General features: G+C 44.4%; 1 protein-coding gene across 7 annotated transcripts in view; it reads right to left on the bottom strand.

Moving 5' to 3' along the window:
• Nucleotides 1–3,958: 3,958 nt before the first annotated feature.
• Nucleotides 3,959–8,799, bottom strand: part of ZMYM4 (zinc finger MYM-type containing 4) — a 36,442-nt gene continuing 31,601 nt past the window's right edge. For all 7 annotated transcript variants that reach the window (XM_064398612.1, XM_064398615.1, XM_064398613.1 and 4 more), the window contains 3 exons: nucleotides 8,242–8,490; nucleotides 7,251–7,380; nucleotides 3,959–5,708 (listed from right to left, as the gene is read on the bottom strand). In XM_064398612.1, the coding sequence (XP_064254682.1) occupies nucleotides 5,501–5,708; nucleotides 7,251–7,380; nucleotides 8,242–8,490 (587 nt within the window). In that variant the 3' untranslated portion in view covers nucleotides 3,959–5,500. The remainder of the gene's footprint in view (nucleotides 5,709–7,250; nucleotides 7,381–8,241; nucleotides 8,491–8,799) is intronic.

Below are 8,799 nucleotides of genomic sequence, written 5' to 3'. Positions count from 1 at the left end.
GTTGGTGTTTCTGTGTGGCTGCAGCTCTTGGGTGATGGTGGCACTAGAGGGTGACAGGGCACAGGGCATGTTCTGTCCCCAGGCCTGCCCTGCTCACTGATGGTGCCCCCAGCTCCCCTGCACTCAGTTTGGGCAGGGCAGTATCTACAGCCCATGCCAGAGGAGCAAAACCCAGTGTGAGTGGGAAATCCAGGTGGGAACCACCAGGTGCTGCTGTGCAGGTGATCAGCTGCAATTTTAACTGTGGCTTAGAAACTGCTGAGCCCTCCCCATGTGAAATCTGTGAGATTCTGCTTTTAAACTTTGTAGTGGTTTGTAAACTGCTTTTAGATTCCAGCATCGTAGAGGAAAGGAAAATGGCTGCACTCTTATTAAGGTTAAAGTTTTTTAATCACTTTTCCAGAATACAGATACGATTGAAACAAAAACTCTTTTGAGGGTCTCAATAATTCACTTATGAATACCATACATTGAACTCTATAAATTCTCATATTAAAAAATTGTCTGTTTAATATGGGTTATGATGCACTGGTGATCTAATTACATCTTCTGAAGTAACACTTTGCAGTTTTATAGCACCTTTCATCATGGGGCTGCAAAGCATCCTGTGGAATTCTGCCTCATAATGCCCAAACGAGGTAGGAAAGTCTGGCCAATTTACAGAGGGTACAACCCAGGTACAGCTTGGAAGGGACAGACATGGGGACATCGACCCTCAGGAGTGACAGGAAGTGTGCGCTGGGGCTGGGGATGAGTTGGTGCCTTAGCTGGGGAGAAAGTTCAGGTGCCATCACCCTCACCCTTCTCTCCAAAGCTGCAGCCTGGCTCCCAGCAGGTCAAAAAGACCAATGCAAATTGTTCTGGCTGTTTGTGCCATAAATATGCAAAAGAGAGGATAAAAAGCCCAGCACACACAGGCCCAAGCCCCTCTGCTGACATATCCAAAGGCTGACTAAGAATCAAGACTACCAAGCTGGAGTGTGTGGCTTGTGCTGCCCACGTCCACTTGGATCTTCCAAGATTAAAACCAGGTTCTTGGGATTAACTCTGAGATGTGTGGTGTAGAGCTCTGTCTAACTTCACTGTTTCATTGTCATAAATTCCCCTCTCCCACCTGAGAGGTGAAAGTCAGGTATCCCAGGTCTTGTTTCTTTAATAAAAGCTGAACATCTGCTGAAAATCCATCAGCTTAGGCAATGTGATTTCCAATGGACATTTCGGTTCTGTGGCTAGAGGAATTCAAGCTGAACCCAAGTTCTTTTGAGCCTTTATGACTTTAAAAACCATTCTGCATCTGTGCAACACTCCCTGGAGCAGAGCCAGCACTGGTGTCAGTGGCTGAGCACCAAGGACCTCCTCAGTGAGATGTTTGGAATATAAAACCATTCATCTTAGGTATTTAAAATTTATATTAGTGCTTTGCCATGTACCATCAATTACCTGCCTCCCCAAAGCACATTCCCAGCACCTTGCAACAGCTCTTTTGCCACTTGCTCTTCCTGGCACGTCCAAAATTGTTCCCTCTGAAAGCACAACACAACAGAAAACTTCTGGAATGCTCCTTGGGATTGTGGTGGTGGAACTGAAGATAAAAGGACAAGTTCTTATAACTCTGCTGCTGGAAGAAGTTGGTGCCAGTGGTCAGACGAAATGAGTGATTTTTCCCTTAGTTTTAAAAAATCCACCTAGAAAAGGGCTGGGGTCAACTTCCTAACAAACACAGTAATGCTGTGCAAAACCATTTGACCCCTACATCGATTCCAAACCAATTGTTTCCTCCTGGGGAAGATGCAAAGCACAGTCAGTCCTACCTGCCCAGCTCTGTGGTGCTGGAACAAAGGGATTTCCCTGTAAGGCAAAGGAGGGGATCCCATGGGGATCCTCTGTCACATCACAGGTGAAGCAGGTGTGAAGCTCTGGCAACATGAGACAAGACCTGCAGCTCTCAGAGGCACAGCACACCCATTTTTGTGCTCCCAAAACTCCTTCTAGCCTTTCTCCTCAGCAATGGTCTGTGAATTTTTACAGACTTTTGATGCTCATAAACAGAAAGCAAAAAAAACCCCAACAGTTAATGCTTGGGAGCTCAAGGGCTCAAAAGCTATTTCTTACATAGCATCTTACAAGGCTGATGATGCTACAGGGGAAGTACAGCCAGGAAGCAGCTCTTTCATGAAGGCAGCAAATCCTTGTTTTTTCCTCTGGAATGCTTAGAAAGGTCAAGGAAGAATGGGGAGGAACCTGCTGTGCTGAGGGGAGCAAAGCTCCAGCCATGCCAGGGTTATGAGCAGAGTAAGCATTGGGTGCACAGCATTTGTTCTGGGTTCTTTGGTTGTTAAGACAACAGTGAAAGTGCTGCTCAGGGGGCTGGGCAGTTACTGAGGTTGTTACCAAAAGCCCCATGACTTTATTGCACATTCCTCTGACCTCTGTGAGCCCTGGCACTGAGGCAGCAGCACAGCTGGGGACACGTGATGAGGGACTTTGCTGCTGTTTTAAGTCTCTGAAGACTTTGAAACTATTCCAGAGAAATCCTGGGATGGTTTTTTTTTTTGCAGAATAATTCCCAAGGTAATTTAACTTCCTTTTCTACCTAGTTCTGTGGCTTTTCATGTGCCCCCAGTTCCCTTCTTTAGTGAACTGAAGCCAGGATGGAGCAGCAGGTTTGCACCTCCTGCACTGGGAGCTGCTAGAACCCTGCTAGCAGGAAGTTTTCCATTTTTCTTTGTCACACCCATCTTTATTGCTTCTCTGTCCACATGAAACTACAGTCTAAGACTGGATGTGGCACTCAGTGCCATGGTCTGGTTGGCAAGCTGATGTTAGGTCTCAGGGTGGACTCGATGATCTCAAAGGTCTTTTCCAGCCCAGTTAACTCTAGGATTCAGCAGGACACAGCATGATTTTTTTGTTTAAAAGAATATTTCAATAAATGTTGTGTGCTCAGCAGTCAGAAATGTTGATTACAAACAAGATTGTGTTCAGAACATTGAGCCTGGGTGTATAATTTGTATATACTTTAATCCTTCAAGGTAATCCTTCTTGTGTTATCAATGTGAACTTGAGTTGAGCTGACAAGAAATCCCTCAAGAGGCAAAAACAGCCCAGGCAGACTCTGGGAAAAGCAGACCATTGCCAAAGGGCCTCCAAGCAGGAGTGAAATAGAAACTAAAACTACTTACTGTGTTAATTATTGCCATGGAAGTGCAATGAAATGTTTCTCGTGTCACAGCCACCACACCAAAGGAGTTTACACAATGTTTAACAACTCTGCTGCCAGCCAGTGAAAGTTGAAGGGATTTCACTTGCCTTGCTGAGAGAATCTGAAAGGCAAGTATCTTTCATTCTCAGTGCCTGCAAAAAAATGACCTCAATGAAGGTGTTCCCAAACAAGAAACAAGAGGATGTTCAGAGGAAGAAAAGTGTTTCTCATAAGGTACAAATATCCCACGTTACTCTATGGGAATATTTCTGTTAAGGTCTATCAAGGAACACTCAACTTTGGGATTATTTTTCACACCCTCCCCATCCTGCCCTCCCCACAGCCTGTCCTCACTGCTGCCTTGCTCATTCCCAGGGGGCTCAGGGAAGGAGGGAGCTCCCCCAGCAGCTGCCCAGGAGACACAGGAATTCCTGGAGCCTCCCCTGTGCTACGGCCACCGAGGCTCTGGGCACACCTGGGAGCAGCAGACACACCTCAGGCATTCTTAATCCCCTACAAACTGATCTTTCCAGCATGATTTTGTTTTCCCTGAACCTTCCCAATCCAAACCACTCTGCCTGCAGTGTCACTATTCAATGTAACACTGGGGAGGGGCAGGTTGGTGTTCATGGAGCAAGAACTGAGCCTGCAGGAGCATCCCTGTGCTGAGGAGTGGCCAAAACATCTCCCCTGCCAGGCCAAAGGAGAAAGCAGAACCTTTGCTCAGAAATGACAGACACAGATGGGCTTTGGTCAGACAGAATCAGGGGCAGGTTTTACTTTTCACATAATTTTCTGTATTAAAAAATACATCAGTGAAATCTGTTACAGGCAGGGACAGGACTACCGAGTACACAACGTCAATAGACTACTTTCTGATTTTATTTTTGTTAAATTACTTTTGTAACTGCTAAAAAAATAATAATAAAAAAAAAACCAACCAAAACAAAACAAAAAACCTGAAATATTATTCAAGGCTGTTGATTTTCATCTCTTGAAATTTTAGTGACAAGCTCAGATATCAGACCCTTGTTACAGAAGATGGATAACTGACCAGAGCTAGATAAAAACCATACAATTCTCCTCTTCAAAAATAGCTTGGGTTTCCAATGAATTTGTGGCCAGTGGTCATCAGAAACACACACCTAGAGCTTGAGAAAAGAGAGATACAGACAGTACCTGATAATGTCCTGTCCTCTAAACACCACATGGGAGCTTTACTCTTCCAAAAGACTCAGTAACAGCCAAGCCTTAAAAAAAAATCTCTTTCAATTTCCAACACTATGACTAAATCTCTTTGGGTGGGGTGGGATAAAAACACACATGGTCATTTTTCTACCACAGTTCTGTTCTCAGAAGTAATACTGCATCCTTTGTACAACACTCTGCCCGTGTTGCAAAGGTGGAAAGAGAAAGAGTGTGTGTGTATTCCTGTTTGAAATGACAAAGCCCTCTCTAGGTTTGCCTTAAAAAAGAATCAAAACCATAGGAGCAGGGAAAGAGGAGAAAGGAAAGCTGCCTTAAGGGAAATGAACTTTCCACGCACCACAGTATTGGCTGGGTTATATGGACAGACTGCAGAGCTACTGGGCTGGGAAAGGAATTCTGCACAGAGCCCAGGACATCCCCTCCTGGACATTCCCCAAAGGTCACTCGGAAGCTTGACCTAGAGCACCTCTTCCAACACAGCCAGGGTTGGAGCCCGGCCTCGTGTGACCAGTTAACAGCAGCCAGAGTTGTCCCTTGGGATGGCCAGTGGCTCCTGCCTTCCTAACATTTGATCCCAGTTTCCAAAAAAAAAAAAAATTATAAAAGTGTAGGTGTAGGTGTATTTATAACGGAAGGTGTCTGCTTGTCTAAAGCTCACCCCTTTCTCTCGAATCCTCTGGAAGAGCTCAAGGATCTCCACGTGTTCCTTGGCAGCAGGCTGGGAAGTCACCCGAGCCACAATCTAGCTCTCCATGCCCACCAGTGTGAGGGTAGATTTTACACAACCATTTTCCTTAAAAATATCTCACAACTTTTAAAAATCCTAAACAGATAAAGGATTTCTGCACCAATCCAATGGGTGAGTTCCACTTGGATTTGTTCTGAGGATTGATCGGTGCTGCAGGACGTTGGGATTTGCAGCTTACACAGCTTGCTTCCTTCCAGTTCCAGTTTGTACATCCACTGTGGTACAAAATCTGCCTGTAGGTGACATTATCTTGGCTTATTTGATACACATTTTCCAAAGGCTGGACGTATTCACATTTTGGTGCTTCTGATGTGTATTCAAAGTAAAATACCCCACTGCAGTTAGTCTGATAACTCAATATCAGAGTCCTCTGATTTGACTTTGGCAAGTTCTTCGTGTACCTCCCTCACCATAAGAATCCTTGTTAACATGATGTCCAAGGTTCCTGGGTCTATTGGCAATGTGGAATACCAAATGGGGCTGTTGGGAACGCAGGAGCGCTCGGGCTGCAGGTAGAACACATCACTCCTCTGCTTCACGCTTTCAGAGCTGCCAAGGCAAAGGAAACAAGGTTTAGGAACTTCAGGCTGCATTTAAAATCTTACCAACAGTTTAAGAGAGAGTCAGCAAAGAAATCAGAGTTACATTGGCATGGCAACACTGTCTCCCCCTTCCTAGAGGGAACAGTTAAGTTCTTTCCAGGTCACTCAGCATTAGTTGCTTATAAAGAAACAAAGAAAATCAAAGTAATTTCTTTACAGCAGTGCTTCTTCAGTGTCATCCAATTAATGGTAGAGTGATAAATGCATTTGACATACAATCTCTGAGGGAAACTGGTTCTGGGATTCCAGAATTGCTGGAAATGGCTCAAGGCTTAGACTGGATATGGGTGAAAATTTCTTCACTGAAAGGGTTGTGCAGCCCTGGCAAGTGGTGGAGTCCCTGGCCCTGGAGGGATCTAACAGCCATGTGGATGTGGCACTTGGGGACATGGGGTGTAGTGCCCTTGGCAGTGCTGGGGGAACAGCTGAATTTGATGAGGGGTTAGAGGAGTTTTTGAACCTAAATGATTCTAAGGTGGTGTTTAAGAGTGAGTAAAACCAAATCCCAGCTTGCCTGACCACGCTGCAATGCTGAGCCCATCTGAAAGGCTGACTGACTCCAAGGCACCTTCCAGGCTCTGCTAGGGTTCCAAGTCCCTCCTGCCTGGTTTGGGAATAATCACACCAAAACAGCAAAGGGAATTTGTACTGCTGCCTGCACCTCTGCAGGGACTCAGCTATGAAATATGATGGGGAGCAGGAAAATGCTTTCCCAGCCCAAGAACAATCAAAAGCTTCTAATAATGTGCCAGTGAAGACAAGGAATGTAAGAAGAGGGAGAGAAGGAATCTGGACAGCTGCATGCCTGTCTGTGCCTCAGTAATGGGATACTTGCAGTAAGCTCAGGAGGTACATTTCTGAGGGTGATTTATTGAGTTTCAGCTGACACTAATGAGATGCTGTTTCATTCTGCATGTGTATTTTCTTTGAAGAGAGAAGAACATCATCTTCCACCTGCTCAAGGAACTAACTGAAGTTTATGTAGAAAGAGGAGAGAAAAATGATTTATATCTCTGTCCTTGCTACCTAACTCCTAAACACAGGTTAATCTCACATCTCTCAGCAGGCAAAATTTATCAGGATTTTTACCTAATTCACTCTTCTACACTCTTTCACAAGGAACATGATATTCCTTGGGTGTTACTTATAATCTCACAACAAGGGTGGTGTATGGGAATTAAGGGAGATGAGAATGCCATGGGCACTGTAGTAATGTAAAAGAATTTATTTATTTAAAGATGTATTTATTTAAAATGCATCTCTCTCTGTAACTGTGTTCTTGACTCAACATCAGTAACAAACAAAAAAAAAAAGCTGTTTGGGGGGTCTCACAGCAGTGCTGCTGTTGGAATTCCTGTTCTGTTCCCACTGAGGGATTGGGAACTGGGGAGAGGAAGCACAGCACAGGCACAGAAGGTCTGAGTGGGCTCCTTGCCCCAGTGCCTGTTCTGATCTACACACAGACCAAAACTCAAGTTCTGTCACTTACCATTTTGATAAGTAGAATTCATAGAGTCGGACTGGGCACCGGAGGGGGTTATCTGTGTTTTCAGCCATCTCCACTGCTGTTGGAACTTCCTCATCTTCACTGCGTTTCCTTTTGCCTACTGATAATTTATCTGGACACACAAAAATGGCATCACAGAAGTTCAGTGAAAAGAGCACCTTCAGAAACAAGGCCTGGTGTCCCAGCCCAGCAGCCAGTGGTGACTGCATCACCCAAAGCCACTCCTTGAACTGTTCTGTCACATGTCACCACCCAACCATGGTGTGATCTCTGGGTGGGCAAGGACTGCACATCCTACAGGCCAGGTCCACAGCCCATTCCTCATCTAGAAAACCCACAAGAGCTAGCAGGAAAATATGGAGGACATAATTTTACTTATTAAAGGTGAATTCATGTAATGCATTGCAACTGTGAACTGAAGAAGCCAAAAGGATCAAAGACTTCCCTTTCCCAAGTGCCAAAATTAACAGCAAAAATCTGTGTGTCTGCCTCTGAGTGCAAGCCCCATATTGTTGTTCTCCACTGGGGCTGCCTGGTCTGTTCCCCACACAGACCCAGGACAAATATGGGAATTAAAAAGGCACAATAAAGGTCTGGACCTGCAAAACCCAAAATTATCAAGTGCTGAGAAAAGGACTTCAGTAAAGGCCTTTAACTCATGCAGTATTAATAGAGCTTTATGCAAGCTGAGGAAGACTGTTAAACAAATTTGTAGCCAAATCTGTGACACCTCCTTTGTAAGTTTTTCCTGGGTGCCTTGGCTCATTCAGAATTTCTCTTTAAAGCAGAGAAAAACACTGCAAATGTATTCAGGATAACAGCACATGCTTAGCTCTGCTTGCTGCAGAACATATTTCTCCCCAGTCCTTTTTAAAAGAGAAGCAGACATCACAAAATCACAGAATTCCCTGTTTCTGCAACTCAGACCACACAAATGTGACTGCCCAAACACCAACGATCAGAGAGCACTCACCTGATTCTACCTCTTGTTTTTGAAAGGGTGGGAAAAAACGTAAATATGTCATCTTAGTATTATACTTCAGAGTCCGGGTGCGCCTCATAACGTGGGCAAAGGACAGTTTCAGGTGCTCACTGACATTCTTTAGTTGGAAGTATTTGGTGTTGAAGAACAGAAGAGTGTTCAACAAAACGATGGGGGAATATGCACCCAGCTGCTTACATTCCCACAAGTGTTCCTCTTCAATTCTTGAGAACATATAACCTACAAAGAATGGGCAAAGAAAAAATAAAATAGTTATTTATGCATATAAATTCTCTTTCAGATAACCTCTACTAATGAACCACATGTCAAATCAAATTCACACTTATCATCAGCAACTGTAATCCAATAAAACCAGAATATTCGTGCACAAACAGAAGAGGGAGCATGGAGAACCAAGCTGTGGAACAGCATGATCTTCCAATACCTGAAGAGAAGTATAAAAAGGAACTGCAAACTCCAGCAGATTCTCACTAAGTTCTAATTTCACTGTGTTAAACCACAGTCAGCCAACTGCAACCATGTGTAATT

The sequence above is a fragment of the Passer domesticus genome, chromosome 24 (genome assembly GCF_036417665.1).
Source record: "Passer domesticus isolate bPasDom1 chromosome 24, bPasDom1.hap1, whole genome shotgun sequence".
NCBI lineage: Eukaryota > Metazoa > Chordata > Aves > Passeriformes > Passeridae > Passer > Passer domesticus.
Note: the sequence above shows the minus strand (reverse complement) of the source record. Positions and strands in the feature narration are given on the sequence as shown.